Source organism: Ptychodera flava, chromosome 6, assembly GCF_041260155.1.
Source record: "Ptychodera flava strain L36383 chromosome 6, AS_Pfla_20210202, whole genome shotgun sequence".
In the NCBI taxonomy this organism is placed as follows: Eukaryota; Metazoa; Hemichordata; class Enteropneusta; family Ptychoderidae; genus Ptychodera; species Ptychodera flava.
In genome coordinates this window covers 1,459,841-1,478,267 of record NC_091933.1, presented here as the reverse complement: position 1 = coordinate 1,478,267, position 18,427 = coordinate 1,459,841, and the positions used below count along the sequence as shown (strand labels likewise).

The following is an 18,427-nucleotide window of genomic DNA, read 5'->3' as shown; positions in this document are numbered from 1 at the left end:
TTTTTCAGACCCCCCCCCCCTCAATACCCTCAAAAAGTTTCAATTACCCGTCTATATGATCAAAAATTGTCAAATCCCCTCCAATTATCACATAGCCGTATATTTGTTAGCGATGCACGCAAAGTAAAATATAAACGTGTCATGGGTTTTCTGCTCGCAGATGTTCGACAATACCTGTTATTTATTCATTTTTGAACGCATCAGTGGACTTTTTGAATTTATCAGTCTGGGTCGATTTGAGTTTCTCCAACTGTGGCCAGGTCAATGGCACCTGTTGATGAGCACACAAAATGACAATCATGAGAGAGTTTGCAAATTGTGAATTCCTGGCTACATTTTGCCAAATTGTGGAAAAACTGACCAGAGTGACCTACCAAAAAATATTTTTTTCAAAAGTACGAGACGTATATGACTCAAATTAAAATATTCCATAAAATAAATGTTTTTAATCTCTCAAATTTCGGGTGTAATAATAGCAAATTTGGTAAAAAAAATAATTCCATTTAGTTGTACATTTTTGTCATTTAAATTAGAGTCTTTACTGTTCAAAGTTTTAATTTTGTGTTATTTTACGACAAGAATATATAAATTTAGAAAATCGAGCATGGTGACCCATTTTCTTTCTTTAACATTTGATTTTTCTCGTATGCCATAATTCGAAAATTCCTGATATTTTCAAGTCTTCTGGTCTACCTTATCATGTGTTGCTCTGTGTCCTGATCTTGTGTACACGTATATATTTCACTGTCATGAGCGTCATTTGACCCAAATTTTTCTTCAACTACATCAGAGCCAAAGCTATATTTGTCACTGCAGGTATACAGTGACAATGACACTGAGTAGCAGGGCAGCTGTATTAACTTTGATAATTTTGACGTTGTTTTGTTCAGTTTATAGATCTGTGTTCTTGTTCTACTCCCTAAAGCATGTTTGACTCTTCAGTTTTCAGCTTGCAAACACAGCCTGTGTATGCGTACAGTGCATTTGTATCATTGACAATTAAATGACTCTCAGTCTGGACTCTTATTCAATTATAACCCAATACATATTTATATATACAGGCTTTGTCGACAAACTGAACATTTTGTGGATTCAGCATGCTGTAGGGAGACAGTAAGAAACTGTATTTGATATATTGCATAGAAATATTGAAAAAATTATCAAGAGTTGCAGCTTCTGTCCCGCGTGTAGGCCCACATGTTTGTTTGTTTTTGTTTTTTTAATTAAAAATCATACATATTTAGAATTTTTCGAGATAAAAGTCATGAAATTTGACAAAGTTGTTCTAAATTTTGTTAAATTATTACTAACATTAGAATAATTGGATGACATAAAAATGTTATTCATTTTCATTGAATTAGCAACAAAACCTTGGAATCGAAAAATGTGGAAAGTAAAAGGGAACCGAGATATTTGCAGGCCCCCCTATTGGTAAACCGAAACTTTCAATTCCCCCCCCCAGCTATCCCCCAAAATTTTCGAATCCTCCCTGAATTCCTTCAGTCCTCCCCCCGATTTTTGTGAATACAGCCCAAGTGTCGGTTAGAATTATTGCATGGAGAGCCAAACTTGACGATTTTTGAAATCAATAAGTTGGAAAACTGATTCACTGAAACAGTATATGCCATATGCCATACACTACATGGTGGCCATTCAACTTGTTGGTATGCATACTGTTCTGCATCGGATTTGTTGTCGGATTTGTATTTGCTATGACAAACATGTTGTTATTTGGTGTTGACAATTGTCATAATTGGCAGCAAACTTCTTGTCTTCTAAGGAACGGGCATAATTAATGGTAGGCGTTGGAAGAGAAAATGGTGGGGGGGGGGGCATTAAAAATTGGTGTTCGAGCGACACCATGAAATTCTTAAGTACCATGAAGGGACTCAAAGTTTCACTCAGTGAAATCATACCGATAAATTACTCTGAACGGGGCTGAAAACAATTTTTTCATAAACCAGTTTCATAGGCTACCTTATGAAACAGTAGTGTTCATAAAGATTTTTTTTTAGAACGCGATGCATAATGCTGTCTATAAAAGTCTGGTAATGAGAAATAAAGGGAACAGCTGACTACTAGTATCATGCGAGTACCAAAAGGGTATACAACGGGCCGGGAAAAATACGTTCAGGCAAACTGATCACTTTAACAGATACAGCCACTTTTAAAATTAATTTCTTTTTCATGGTTATCCCGGGAGACTCATATGTATAACACATTAATATCTATTGAAGAAATTCTAATATCATATTTGTTGCACACCTAGGCACTTTTAATTACCTTACAAATTAACGTCAGTTGTCAAACGTATACAAATGCACAAAGGAAAACAAATTATTCATAGTTTGTGTCACAGACTACAATGTATAGTGAAAAGATACTTTTGCCTTAAATTCCAAAATCAAATTTCTTGTACACAAAGCATTCTAGTGAAGTAAATTCGTATTATGTCAAATACACATATATATCTAATTTTGTCTTTGAAAAATATTGTTCGTAGTTTGCGCCATAGACAATCATGTATAGTGAAATGACACTTTTCTTGTATACATGATTCTAAGTTTCGGAATGTTATAAAGCAGATTAAGACAGATCACACGTATCTTCTCGAAGTATCAAAATTCATGCGTATGGTTTAAACACGATTGGAACTAATTTGGGATGATTGGATAGTGAAGTAATGTCGATTTAATCTGCAAATGTAAGCTCATCTGCTTTTCTTTTTAAGTTACACATTTGTTTTTATGAGTAATTTGTAATATTGCAACATTCAGCTGTATGGCACCTAATACTTTTGAGAAATTTGAAAAATATGAAGATCCAATTATCCCAAATTAGTTTAAATCGTGTTTTAATTATTTCAAAAGATTTGCTCAACGTTCTATGTAATCAGACTGATGTTGAATTTCAATGTAATGTTCTAAAAGATTTAATTAATCATGATACGAGTTGTTACATGTGACAACGTAATATTTCCTACCTATGAGATAACAGTGCAAGAAGTGAGTAATTGTGTTCAAACGTTAAAAGCAACAACAAATCAGCAGGTTCAGATGGGCTGGTAAATAAAATGTCCAAGTATGCCAACGGAACAGTTGTTAAAAGTTTGCGTATTTTTATTTAATCCTTTTTTGTTCCATGAAGACTTTCCAAAAAGGGTTATGTAAAGGGTGCAATGTATTCATTGTATGAAAAGGGTCTATAAGTGATGTACACAGTTTCATAGGGGTGTCCTTTCTCTCGACTATAAGTAAAACATTTATTGAAGTCATTCACGGTAGACCATTAAAGTGGGCAGAGGACTAAAGAATCATTATTGAAGCTCTAAGCTGATTTCCGAAAAAAATATTCTGCAATTGATAACATATTTTCTCTACAGTCAAAGGCTCAGAAATATTTAACTTAGAAAAAAAATCGAATTCGTTTGTGTGTTTATTGATTTTTTAAAGGCCTATAGTAAGTCACACATATCTATAGAATAGGCTTATTTCTGCAGAGTTTTAAAAGAATGGGTTCGGCATCAGATTGTCTTGCCAGGAAATTTACTTACTAGATTACAATTTCAATGGAAAACAAACTGCTATGACCTCCATAATCCTGTTGCACACTAGAACAAACTCGATCCCTGGGATCGAGTCCCTACCTTTAACTAATAGTATGCTCCGCTCAATACATGATAACTTAGGATCGATCGTGTGTCTTACGTAATCGAGGTTCAACTGATTATTTTACTGTACTACATGTTCAAGACAGGGCTGTACGTTCAGTCTATTAGTGATCAGTTTTTTTGTAAATGACCTTGTTTCATTCATGGATCAAGACCACAAAAGCTGTCTTATTGCAATGAAAGATTAGAGAAAACAAAGGCGATTATATTTCGAAAAGATGGGACATGAACGTTGGTTTTACAATTGAGTCAGCGTGAATACAGTCAAGCACTGCAACTATCATGGAATTTTACTTTCTTCAAGATTGTCTTGGTCACCTGCAAAACATCATCTAATAACAAAAAGGGAAGAGGCTTTGTATCAATAGAAGTAACATAAAGAAATGAGGTGCTCTGTCTGTAAAGGAAGTATCTACATTGTTCAGCTGATTGTTTGTCGCGTCAGTTGTCCCCCTGCAGAGTAGTTATAGTGCAGCAATTTGGTAGTAGGAATTTTTCCTTGGACATAGGAATCACTCAATTTTTGTCGTTTTGCGCCGTCGTTTTGTCGTTTTGCAATGGGTGTAAACATAAGTGTTGATCACTAAGTACTTCTTGGAGAATGTGGGCGATTTCCGTTGTTCTGAGCATGTTTGAAACGCGTACCTTTTATTGATTGAAACTTTTAGAAACGAGCTCTACTCATTATGCCAAAGCCTGTTATAAATGTTAAAAAGGTTAAATGAAGTGGGGTGGGGTTTTTTGGCAAAAAAAGTTAAAGGTTTGTTATTTGAATAAATAGTTTGGTATTGTTTGGTTTGAGCAACAAGTTGGAGATAAAAAGACATTTTGCCTATATTTCAACTGAGACTGCAAGATTGTTATAGAAAGGAATCATTATGATTGTCATTTGCTATACAACTGTTACAATCCAATAGATTTCGAACGTATGAAAACTTTAAATCTTTGTTAGAGCCTGAGATCTATCTTTATTCTATTAGAGTTACCAAATTTAAATTTGATTTGGCAAAATTACGTTCATCGAATCACAATTTAGTCATCATGACGTCATGTAAGACCGGTTGTTCAAGTTGAACAAAGAGTTTGTACATTATGTATGAACAAAAATATTTCAGTTGCAGAAGGTGAATATGTTTTTTTATTATAATAATTATTATTAATTAAAAATTAATATTCATTACAGACAATCTATCTTACATTCCGACGATCCAGTCGAATTTATGAATAGCTTACGCCAAAAGTTCAATGTCGCATAAACAAATGACTAAATTCTAGTCCATAAAGTACTTTACATACTACGTTGACAATTCAATTTAATGACTATGGAAAGTTAATTAGGGAAAACAATTACCAAGAGAATGAAAAAATAAATGTAACTTTACTAAGTTGTCCATCCGAAAAAACAAACTTTGGAAAATACGCATATACGGTGTAAACTCCTGACGGAATTTGTAAAACTGTGTTTGTGACTGCCCTCGGGCCCAGATTTCGCAGCTGTTCATCCAGTTTTAGATAAATATATTTGACAATATCTCGTCAGTGAAAGAATTGAAGTGTTCTCTTCGTTTATATGTCAACGATCTTAACTTGTTTTCATTTTAATGTAACTGTCGAATGGTCAATCGTTTGCCCCGTTGGAAATGGAGAAGTTTTAATGGTGGGTTCACTACCAGGTGACTACGTTTCTAAGAGATTTTGAGGTTCTAGGGAATTCAATTAAGTTGCTGCCCTGCATTGAATATTTGATGTCGCTCCATGCCATCCATGAAAAGAAAAACAAGATTTAATCACCCCATATCTGTTGAAGTTGAAAGGTTTTCTATTTTGACATGACGCAAAATGAACATCAGTTTATTTCTCCCATTGTTTATTTGAAGTAAAAGCTACATAATTAATTTGAGATCAGGAAGAAATGTCTAGTCTGGAGCCTTTTTGCAGTCTGTGTAATAATGAACTCTTTCGGGTGAAAATGTTGTGTCGTAGCAGTCTCTACAATTGTATTACGTTCAACTAATGTCATTTAATCGAAGATCTGCATTCACCAGAATACATTACACCAAATTAGCTACTAACATTTTTTTCTTTGATAAAATGGATATACTTCTCGTAAGGATGAACAATACCCTTGAAGTAATTCTTGGCTTGATTACTTGAAGTCATCTGGCCAAAGCACGAAACACCTGGTTGTTTCTGTAATATTAGTTTCATGAAAACACCCCTGTTACAGCATGCAAACCGAAATGTTGTAACAAACTTGTAATATCTGAAATATTCCGTATCACTGTCATGAGATTATTGTGTTCTGTGCTAATACGAAACTAACGTCAGGAACACTATCTTCAGATAAAATATCGTGTCGATACGATCGAGCTTTATCCATCTGCATGCTACACATATTTACCGTCTAATGATCGGCACGATAATAATATAAGTGAAACTTTGGTTGCAGACACTCCTATTTCATAGTGACTTGTTAGCTGTAATCACAGGCATTCGACTCATGGCAAGCAAACCGTCACTGATGCATCAGATGCATTACCGGTTGCACCAGTGACAGTTTGCTTACATTGAGTCGAGTACCTGTGGCTATACATGTAGTAACAGAATATTATAACCTTCCATTATGATACACAAAGCAGAAACATTTATCATGCGTCCGTCCCAAAGAATAAGAAAACCAGGTCACTGAATATACAACAGTTTCTTATTACGTCTACAAGTGAACACTTGGATCGTCTGAACCACCTTACAGTAACACGAAGGTCACGTGTTATGCCAGCACGGCCTGGTGTTCCCATGGCAATGCCTTTATCCGTTCACTCACAGTAGACTCCGTAGACTGTTGCAACTACAAACATGGTATTGTTTTGAAAGCTTACTGATGTAAAACTGTCGGTGTCAGTGTTCCATATACAACGACTAACAGCTCGGAGACCTTGTCCACTGTTGGAACTGACTGAGACTTGAGCGATGATTTTGTATCGTACGAAATCTAGATCTTTCACCTTGTTCAGAATGTTTGTTGTCAGAGACTCCGTTAAACTGGCAACCGTGGCCGGATCATATTGTTTTGTTCCAAGCTCACTATCAAGCACATTCTGAACAAGCTTGGCAACTTGACAAACATTGAATCTTCGTGGTTCATCTGGTTGCATTTTGTGCTCATCTTTAACTTTCCTTGTGTTGGATTTGGTTGCATTAATGGCCGCCCTGGTGATATTACTTCTCCTCCACATCGCTGATATTGGTTTTCGCCGTGAAGATAAGCTACTTTTAACCTTTTTTGAGTACAACTTCGGTCCACCATGTTTGCTTCCTGCTGATTGTCCATCAATACTTCCTTCTCCTGACATCGATGCATTTTCAGTGCTAACACAGTACTCCGTTGAGGCAGTTTCGCGTTTTGACGATCTTTTTCCGTTGATACTTTCTTGCCGTTGAAAAATTCGCGGAGAGGTAGATCCATTATGTAAACTTCGCAGCCTGCTAGTTTCGTCACTGTTTGACTGGTTTCCGTTCTCCACGAACATTTTCTGAGTCGTTGAACCGTGTACTGGCGGACCTTCAAGTAGCTTCATTTGCTTCGTCACTTTGGTAATCGACATCTTGGTTATTATAATGCTCCAGTGGTCAGCCTAGAAATGACTGGGCGCGCAGTTTTAGCACGTTAAGAATCTCGGTAACCCGGATAAGGAGATAATTCACTCTACTGTAGTTACTGTGGCAACACCAACGGATGTTTGGCATTTTCTAATAAACGCTCCGAGAAGATATTTGCAATTAAAGGTTGAGGTACATTTACCAAGGTTAACAACCTTGTAATTCAAAAACCAACTCTCTCTCTCTCTCTCTCTCTCTCTCTCTCTCTCTCTCTCTCTCTCTCTCTCTCTCTCTCTCTCTCTCTGGGGTCGAAGTTTTGCTTTGTCCATGCCATATCAGTTTGTGTTACCAAGGTTACAGCTGGTCCACGGAGTTTTGCGCAATTTCGATAATGGAAATTATTTTTCGAAAATCTGACTGCGGTAATGTTCTCTTTTTCAATTTGTAATAATGTCGGCTTTTCTTGGAACAAAAACGAAAAAACAAAACAAAACAAAAACACAAGGACAATTGGAATTGTTTATCATTATAATTACAACGAATGCTTATTGTTATATGTCAATATGTATTTTATTGACCAACATGGCATACTTGATATTGATATGATGTCCAGCCCCTTCAACCTTTTACAGCACTTTACATCGACGAGGAATCAATTTAACATTTCTTTGGTGTTTTGCATATTTATAAAAAATAACTTAGTCGTGTGTACAGTGAGTTCTAAATACCAAAGTTTCCTTGGGAGTCATATCGAGTAACTATGGTAAGAAAAGCCACGCTCCGTATATAGTCTTAACATGACTAGACCGACAAGTAATTGCCATGGTGATCCCGATTATACGCCTTAAGTGTTTATTACGGCATATTACCAGTCAAAGTCGATGCAGTCATCAGAAGTAGACCGGACGGTTTGACGTATACGATGTCTTCGTCTGGCACGTAAATAAGCTTAACTTGTGTCGTAGCAGTAAATCGTAAATTCACCTTTAAAACTCAAAGCTCTACATTAAATGATAACATTTTCTTCACTTCTTCTCCCTCAATTCATTCCTTTCATTTCGCCAAACTTTACACTTTCTTGACACACACCGTTCGTGTAGGCCTACATGACGATGGTTCTGGCGTTAACTCTTTTCGAACACTTGTTTTCTCACCAGCAAACTTTTATATATAGAAAATATTTATTATGACAAAGTGCGTTGACCGAAGAAGTGGACACGTTGAAGGCGATTTGGTTTGTTTTTCGTGATAAGGGACTGGCCAGTTTCTTCAGCCTGGGGTGGATTTGTTGGGGTCCCCTTTCTTTAATTTGGTGGGGGGGGGGGGGGGGGGGTTGTGACTGACATCTTTTGAAAATGTTCAATCGGGATCAGTGCGTTTTTGATCGTAAGATACAGGTCCACAATCACATAAAGATAATATCGTTCCAGCTGCGAATTGCACCGTTCATTTCACAATCGCGTGTGGTTCGACACACGGCCGCCGCTGTGTGGTATGCATTTTTCTAACAGCGGCAGTCGTGTGTCGAACCACACGGCGCGTAGGCGCGACTGTGATTCATTTTCTGTTTTCGGCGCACCCATCTAGCGCCCAGAAATATACTTGTATATCGGAGCACAGTCCCTCCATCAAAAAGTGTACCCATCCTGGTGAAATCTGTCATTTATACACAACTCGTGACAAAAGGCCTGTTTTCTCTACGATAACTCTGTAGTGTATAGTTTTTACTTTTTTGAGTAGGCCTATATTCGTTTAGAAGGGTTGTGTTTAAACTCCTTGGAACAACTGTAAATATCTATAAACTATAAAAGAAATCTCAAGTATTGATTACTGTGCATCATGTAGACAAACTTGTATGCGCTGGTGTAATGCTGCCGTACGAGCTAGTTCAAGGCATACATGTCCTTTGAAATAGAATTCAAAATGAAGCCCTATTTAAATCCAATGTGTCGTCCCTCGTATTCATACATCACATGCATTGAGTAAGTCTCATTTTTGAGTGACTTTGGATTAGCCCAATGTTTGTCTAAATAAAGATCGTGATCCGACCCTGTTTCAGCTTCGTCAATGAATGAATATAAATTGTTTGGTTATTGCCATGTAAAGGAAGCTATCATAGTTTTGCCCACGGACGCGTAATCTTTTGAATGTAGCCAGGTGTACGATGCGATCCACTCCTGAATAACAACCAATGTTGGTACTATGAACTCTATGGCTCGATCTTGAACACTGAGGGCGCCGTTCTCTCACCTTGTACCCAGCTCTGTACCTCTGATGTTGTTCTGCATACATCACATCCTATGCCACTTCAACATCAGGAACTTCACAATGAATGGTATACGTATACCAGTACTCTCTAAATTAATTCATGAGACCACATAAAATAACACACCTTCCTGACTACATTGAATTTTGAAAATGAACACTGCAACTGCCAGGCATCTTTGAAAACCAAGGACACTGAAAATAAACTGTAAAGCACATTTTACTGGGCTTGTTATTCATTTATGTTTTGGCTTATTTCCCAGTGTGCCTCCTTATATTTCACAAGGTGTTTGACCTGTACACATACATTAACCTCCTTTCTTACAACTTTAAACGTAGTATACAGGACAAAGTGTATCCTCTGCTGGTAAATCCTTCGGTATGACAGGGACATGGCAGTCACTTTCCTCTTACTAACTAGTCAAGTAAGGTCCCGCTGCAAATGGTATAATATATGAAAAGACCTGACATATGGCTTGTATGGGCTATGGTGAACAGTAGACACATGAGCCATGTTTTAAACTTGGTTAAAGAATCATTTTCCTGTTTTATTTTGAAAAAAAAAATTGGGGTGATCAAGATCTGCAGCTGCAAAGCTACACAACAATACATCATTAGGCATTTGCATGACACATGATCTGTGTGAAAAAGAATTTACCAAAGAAGAAAGTAGGAAAGCAAAACTGTTTACAATAGACATGTAAAATAATAAGCAATGAGGGATATTTCTGCTATTATACAATTATCAACTGTGCAGTCAAAAGAATTACAAAAGCACTAAAAAGTCAAAAATTCCTAATCAATAAATTTTTGTGACAGTTCATGACAAATGAAATAGGCAGTTCTCCTTTATTATTCAACACCTAGAACTCATAAAAAGACCAAATTCTAATTTTTTTTCCTTTTGTTTTTTTCTGTCATGAGATGCAATTGGAAATACAGAATTAATAATAAGTTACATTTTGTGTGTGTGACAAGCATTGAAACTATTTACTATCACTGTCTACCTAGATAATTTCTACCACTACCTTCAGCTCTAATACCCAGACACATTACTAGTGTCTTTCTGACGTCAAAAAAGGGCCTTGACCGGATATATTTTTGTGATTACTGAACGTTTGTTTTTTACAGACTCTATGTATATGGTATTCAATCAATGCTTCTTCAATGGCCATAGATGGTGAAAAAGGATACAATTAATAAATTGGTTACACACTAGAGTATTCTAGTTGCATGCTCATCACAAAATTACATCATATTACCTAGTACAAACAAGTATGCTTCAGGAAGTTCAGGAAAGAAGGGTTTTTCAATTGGAGATAATCTCCTTGCACTGTTTGCTTTGCATCTCTGACCATTTACTGTAATGAAAATGATGTCAAAAGCTAGATGTGTCTACAAGTTTGTTGTAATTCTCATACTGGTAATGGCATGATGATATTTTGTACAAGGAGTAGCTGATTAAGTGCAGAAGAACCACACGTACAAGCATTGACAGTGAGTGTTCTCTATTGTACAAGATGTGCCTAGACACCAGAAGACTCTGAAAATGTCTATAATATCAAACATTTGCCTCTCTTCTTTTTCTTGACTTGTAATGCAGCTCTTGTGGCCATTTCAAATACTTCTCTGACACCATCTTTGGTTTTAGCTGAACATTCCAAGTAACCAAAGGCACCTATTTTGTCTGCCATGGCTCTTCCTTCCTCTGTTTTCACTGGCTCTTGCTTCATCTTTGCTAACTCTTTCCTTGTGTTTTCATCATTTCTTAAATCTTTCTTATTTCCAACAAGGATGATGGGAACATTCGGACAGAAATGTTTAACCTAAAAGAAGAATGTTATAATGATTAGACACAGTTGGAGCTTGACAAAAGATGATGAACATATTTGTAACTGTAAGTATTGGTGCAACATGTAAATCAACTAACAATTACCACTTGAAGTTAAACAACATCAAGACTCAAACAAATTTTGAGAAGCTTGGTACAGTAAATGTAGACATGTGTCACTTTGAACCTTATTTTGCCTGGCAAATCATTCCCCTCTTTGCCAAATCAGTAAAAAACCTTACAGAGCCCATGTAAATGTGTAATTTCCCCTACTTGACATGGTATTTCAGAGCAGGTTTAGTCAGTAAAAATCATGTTTACAGTATCTCTGTTTTCAAGAGCCTTCAAATGATCAAGCTTTGTTAAAATGCAACAGATGGACATACATCACTGGTTTTCACCAACTTGACCTGATGGTGACTGATGAACTTGGCAGGGTAAGGGATAACATATTAGAATAAGCACCTACTATTTCACAATATTTATAATCCTACACTGAAAGATTCAGTTGTGTATGGTTGCTCCAACATCTCTGACCCAGAACACCTTGGAGTTTGCTGAGTACCAAATACACAATTGAAGCTTTCAAATCTGTTACTAACCAAAGTCATCATCAAAATTTATCATGTATGTTTTCTACATGAATGCTGTAAATTACGAAGTCTTTGTGTTGCTCTGAATTTCTTCACGATAAAACTTCACCTAAAATGAATTCTAATATGGACTCCCGCCAATCAATTATGGAATATGTGGTAACATTTTTAGGGTTGATGGAAGTGTACTGTAATTACTTCTCCATACAGTGGAGGTGTGATGACTAAATTTAAGTAGCACAAAAAGTACGTTGAAAAGTGAGATTTCCAAGAGAATGCGATGTGTAGATGGTATATTTGGTGCTACAATTGAAGTGCTAGTGTCAGGTTAATGAATCATGAAAAGTAAACTGACAAATTTTTAAGTTTAAGGGAAATGTATGTGAATGTACAGGTTGACTTGAAATTCTTGTCAAATGAGTATACTTGATGAAGCTCAGTGAAACAGAATTTCTGTTTGGGATAACTAACTTAACATAGAAATTGCCTTACTGGAGTACCTATGGTTGTTGCAGAATTGCCTAAAATGTAGGGCAGGCTTACTCATACTTATGGATTTACTGTTTTTAATGTGATGCTGATTTTCATCAATTCGCAAATTTGACATTTTCATTATTTAACCCTTTGCACCCTGACCCCCTGGTACTTTATGACGTCATCGGACATTTATGTCCGAGCCAGGTTCAAAGGGTTAACAGATCATTCACATGATGGTTTCACTTGTATTCCTCTGTGTTTTACTCGGTAGGGCATTCTAAAAGGTAATGTCAGGGATGAGACACTCACCTCTGGTGTCCATTTTTCTGGAATATTTTCTAAGCTATCTGGACTGTCAATTGAGAAGCACATCAGTATTACATCTGTGTCTGGATATGACAGAGGCCTTAGCCTGTCATAATCTTCCTGTCCTGCTGTATCCCACAGTGCCAATTCAACCTGCATGAACAAGGTAAATGTTTACATAGTGTCCACTCTCAAGAAATCAAAATAGTTTGCGGTGGCAAACTCTAAGACTTGGTTGATCTCATGAAAGAACATCAACTTGCCATCCTAAACAAGGAGTATTTGATATCAATGATACAGACATGTAGTAATTGAGTTTGACATCTTTTAATACCAAGACTACAGAAAAGGAATGTTATTTATATCCCTTACCCATTATGAGGATCATAAACGTATTTAACAACATAATATCAACAGAAATGTACTATATGCAACTGCATAGATGCAAACCATGCTACAAACAACATATTCATCGAATTTTCATAAAACCCAACAAAAACCCTGATGATTACATAATCATTGCAACAATGACAAACAATCTGTGTGTACTACAAAATATTCATGTCCTGAAAAGATGTGACTGTGTATCCAAATGTACCAACATAAGTTGCTTTTGACAGTATTTGTCACTGACTGTAACTACAGAAACAAATTTAATATTAGAGTCTTTGTTAAAAAAAGCAACTGAATGTTGATTTGTTCACATGATCATGAGCTGTACTAGTAATACTTAGCATGTGTTTGTTACAATTCAAATGTTAGGTATAAGGCATAAATAAAATACTGTGTTTCTCTCAACATGACCTCATGGGTTGGTCTGTCGTTTTAAATATTTATTAGGGTGTGTGTCGCCAAAAAAACAGCAAAATTTTTCAGTTAGTGTTGGTGGGTTTTATATTACAGGTAAACATACATTTTTTTTCATTTGGCTTGAAACATCAGTAGAACCAGATGATGTAACATCTGATCAGAATTTATCGTAGTAACACTGCAGATGATAAGACTACCTACTTTTATTTCAACACCAAATTTAACTGGACCAATGCACACATTCATCTCTATGATACACTAGAGCCGACAACCATTTTAGAGGGATTAGATAGGTGGCTCTTCTGTTTTCAGGAAACCTGAGGCTTGTGAATTGAAATTTCTCTTTGGACTTCATCAAGGTGACATAATAAATTACATAATAACATACAATAATTATAATAATACTGATGATAATAAATTATCATCCATATATATGTAAAACTGTGTGAAACAAAAACAGAAACAAACCTGTTTGCCATCAACTTCTATGTCTGCCACATAATTTTCAAATACTGTTGGTACATAAACCTCTGGAAACTGGTCTTTACTAAATACAATTAGAAGACAGGTTTTACCACACGCTCCATCACCTACAATAACTAGTTTTTTTCTTATAGCTGCCATGTCCCAACTGTCAACTTCCTGCAAAATACATAATGGAAAGACAGAAGATTAATGATTTAGTATCTGAAGTGAAGTTGAAAATGTGACAGACGAGGTGAAGCAGGCAGGGTCAGTCTAATTGATAGATTGGCTTAATATAAAATGCAATCGAATTTCCATAATTCAAATTTTTTACTCATACAATAAGAATGACTACCTCCCTTATTGATAAAACAAAGATATATTGCCTGAGAAAAATGGCAACAGTTAAGTAGATTAAAAAGAACAAAATCTATCACATCACTTGTACTGGTGTTTTGACTGACCGTTTTACCTACACAAAGACTGTCACCAGTAAGAAGGCAAGGAAATTAACAAGATGTGCATCATCCACTTTGAATACAATTTAGTGACTTGCATCTTTGTGCATTGGTCTCATCCTTCCTACATATGTGTTGTTTCACTGTCTATTGTTACATGTACATGATGTTGACTGAAATCACTGTTTAAGTAGGTAACCTGTGACTTTATGCTGCTCTCTTCCTGTCAATCAGTGGGAGAGAAAAATGATTTTGTATCACCCTAGATACAAACTCATCATAGACTGCAGAAACCTTGCCACTCATGATACACATACTCTATAGTAACACCTCAGAACAATGTTATCCCTACATAGGGATTGCCAATTTTCAATGTTGATACTTCAGTGCTTAGATAATGTCGGGTTTCTCATAAATTTACCGATTTGGTCTCTTAAATCTGTCCATACTTTTTGAAGCCCTGTTACGCCATTTTTACACATGAATCCATAAATATATACCAGTTATTAACTTCTCACTTTAAGAACTAATGATGAGCACTAAAATATTATGAAGACTATCACTATAACCCCTTTTCCTGCCAGACAGTATCACTTCCTCATCAGCCGAGTCAGTAAAAAGCGGTATTGAGCCAAAACGTAATGTACTTTCACCCACTTGGCTTGGTCTGTTATAGCATCTTTAGTCCCAAAAATCAACTTTACAGTATTACATTTTCAACAGCCTTCAAATAGACAGTATTATTTAACCCTTTTCCTGCCAAGTCCATATTTCACCACCAGGTCAAGATGGTTAAAATTAATGAAACACAACGTATTCCATACGGTTTATTTTAACATAATACTGTACATTTGAAGGCTGTTGAAAACATAATACCTAAAGTTGACTTTTTTTGGACAAAAGATGCCATAACATACTGAGCCAAGTGGGTGAAAATACATCATGTTTTGGCTCAATACCGCTTTTTACTGACTTGGCTGATGGGGAAGTGATACTGTCTGGCAGGAAAAGGGTTAAAATACACCATATGGAATATGTTGTGTTTCATTAATTTTAACCATCTTGACCTGATGGTGAAATATGGACTTGGCAGGAAAAGGATTAAAGCATCAGTGCCATGTTTGAAGATGCCATGTGATAAGTCAGCAAAATTCAAAATAATTACAAGAATGATAGGATATACGTTTGAGACTCAAGTTGAAATAAATATGATTGAAATTCAGTTCCTGAGTATAACCAGAATAAGGTAAGAAGAAACCTTACCATAAATGTATATTAGGCGTTTCACTCAAAAATATTGGTGGCAAAAAGTTATGACATTACATGACAACACTCACTGGCAAGTAAAGTACTGATTTTAATACAAGCAAGAGTGGTTTCCTATCCTTGATAGGAATATCAACTGGCCAGCAAAACTAGCCTTAAGAGAGGATCGGATATCTTGGTTTTCAACTCTTTCAAACATAGCTCATCAATAAAAAGTCGTGTATGACCTGTAATTTGCAATGAAGTGACGTCCCGTTAAAGTTTTATGCGCTGACATTTATTTTCCTTGGTCTCACAAAATCTACCAAAATTTTGCAGACAAAAATGTTATGTTGAATGACTACCATGTTAAACTCTTCCTATGTGGTTGTCGTCTGTTTAGAGTAAATCAAATGCGTAAAACAAAGAAGATAATAGAGAAATGCGATCAAGATTTTGTAAACACTATTTCAATACACACCCATGGGTGGAGTCACAAACCAGAGTATTCTTCACCTTTCATATGGTTAGTCACTCTTGTAAGGCTAAATACTTGTAAAACAATTATTTACAAAGGATGCATTTTACAGCATCGAAATTTGAATTATACAAAAAATATCGAGTTCTTCATAATAACAGATGTAATAACAGATAATGTCATAAATGACATGCCCTTTGATTTATGCAGCCAGGAGCCATGAATGGATTCACAACATATAATCACCCAAAGACCGCAAGTAATAAGTGAGAATAACACTTGTTACTCTCTTTTTTCAGCTGTAAGCAACTAAATCGCCCCAATTTTCAAGAAAACAGCGCAAGATTTGCAAGAGGTTAAAACAATACTTTTGAGGACAATTTCCTTGTTCAGAGGCTGTGGCGGAGTATTCACTCACGGATGTGTGACATTACAATCAAGCAGACAAAATGGCCGACATGACGTGCGCAGCTCAGCTGTCTGTCTTATACGGTTCACACACATATCTGGATAAATGGATACGGTCACACGTTCTGAGAATCCGACAGCCAACAGTGCAATGTTTCTTTCTCATCAAGAAGTATCTCCGAAAACTGTTAGAGTCGATGATATTGCAGAAACAATCCCCAGTCGCTGTCCAAAATTATCGAGACACATTTTCAACAGAAAGTTATTGGCGTTAATTTTCGTGAAAAATATGATGATCGAGTGAAAGAGATCGTTCATAATGTGACAAAACACTTTTACTGAATTGCAACCTAAACATTACCTCTGAATATCAGGTATTTCCCAAACACAGAGACACACAGCACTCCTTCGATTTCAGCTCGAAATTTCCGTTTGAACCACACCTCAATTTGGACTAGGGGGGTTGCTACAATTGATCAATAGCAAACCCAACCTATGACGTCATACATAACGATTCATGGGAAATGTCGGTCGGCTGCTTCCGCTTTTGACCACGACTGAACGGTCGAGCCAGAAACTTCACCATTCGATGTCGTGAAGTCCGCGCCATTCATGCAGAGCGGCAGATGCTAATCGTTGTTACTGAGAATATGGCCAAGTGTAAGTTGGTCGGCACTGAGAGCAAGTATTTTACCGTCGAGATCACACGAAACATTACATTATCAAGACCCCTAACTAACACACCTTACCTAATGTCCCGGCCCAATGTACCACTCCCTATTTTGTATGTTTTGTGAACGGTTCCGCCACGGTCGCTGAGCCAGTGTTTACACTCCCATGATCTGTGGTTGCTATAAGCAATCACAGGGCCGTACTTCATAGCAAGCCTTTGCGTCTTGATACGGTTTGCAGCATTCGTCCACGGGAAAAAAAACAGACCTGCGCTGCGCGGGGAAGGCATTCGGCCCCTGGCCTCGACTTCCGTATACATAAGGCACACACAGAAACGTGATGTATGCAATCGCCGTTTTGCTAGTCGGAAAGTCCCGGTTGTACAAGGAAAACTAAAACAGAAATAAAACCCATATACCTCTTGTGGGGGAAATACTAAACTTATAAACTTACCCTTAATCTGCCTTCTATTCCAAAATAATTTCGCGAGGTTAAACGTCACACGCACAGTAGTCAAGAGTCCGAAACGGGCGAATTGCTGTGGAAAGTACGAAGTGTTCAGTAGGGTGTTTGTATGTGAAGTGGAAACAAAAACAGTTCTGACTCATTTTATATCGAACGTAGCTAAAAATAGACCATGACTGGAAGAAGATTGAATGAAGAAGTGCAGTGTTTGTAACTCTATTATAGTAATATCAGCTAATGTTTCTATGGGTCCCCCTTTCCTGATAATTTTGCAATAACCTTTGATTTGGACACTGGGAGAGGGGAACGGGACGGTATGTTGAACAGGCGTCTCGGTTGGCCGTAGTTTTATAGTCGTCTGGGGTAGCATGAACGGAAATTAATAAAAAAGTCAAACAACATTTTAGATCCTCATTTTCTATTGTTGGGGGACTTATTTTGGATAGAGGTGGCTGGAGGGTTTTAGATAAAAAATGGCAAATTATTGAGACGAAAAAAATGCATCAAAATCTGGTAAAAAACAATTTCTCACCTCTCAAAAAACCCAGAGCAGAGCGAGAATTTAGAACTTTTCGCTAAAATAATCCATATATCTGACGAAAAAGTAGATTAGACCAAAAACCGAGGCAAAAAAGTGTACATTAAAGTAAATTATAGAAAACATATTTCCATCGTTGAAGGCCT

The 18,427-nt window shown here is 36.6% G+C and overlaps 2 protein-coding genes across 3 annotated transcripts; both read right to left on the bottom strand.

Annotated features, from left to right (window-relative positions):
• Window positions 1-6,486: 6,486 nt before the first annotated feature.
• Window positions 6,487-7,275, bottom strand: LOC139136013 (dynein light chain Tctex-type protein 2B-like). Its single transcript, XM_070703833.1, has one exon. It carries the CDS (start codon window positions 7,273-7,275, stop codon window positions 6,487-6,489), a length of 789 nt encoding a protein of 262 aa, XP_070559934.1.
• Window positions 7,276-10,050: 2,775 nt separating this feature from the next.
• Window positions 10,051-17,913, bottom strand: LOC139134553 (transforming protein RhoA). 2 transcript variants are annotated; one of them, XM_070701438.1, is made up of 4 exons: window positions 17,732-17,913; window positions 14,021-14,194; window positions 12,746-12,895; window positions 10,051-11,361 (listed from the first exon to the last, which is right to left on the bottom strand). In XM_070701438.1, exons 2-4 carry the CDS (start codon window positions 14,174-14,176, stop codon window positions 11,089-11,091), a joined length of 579 nt encoding a protein of 192 aa, XP_070557539.1. In that variant the 5' UTR covers window positions 14,177-14,194; window positions 17,732-17,913; the 3' UTR covers window positions 10,051-11,088. The 2 variants fall into 2 exon arrangements, with proteins under 2 accessions (XP_070557539.1, XP_070557538.1); XM_070701437.1 differs by lacking the exon at window positions 17,732-17,913 and adding an exon at window positions 16,968-17,380.
• Window positions 17,914-18,427: the final 514 nt, after the last annotated feature.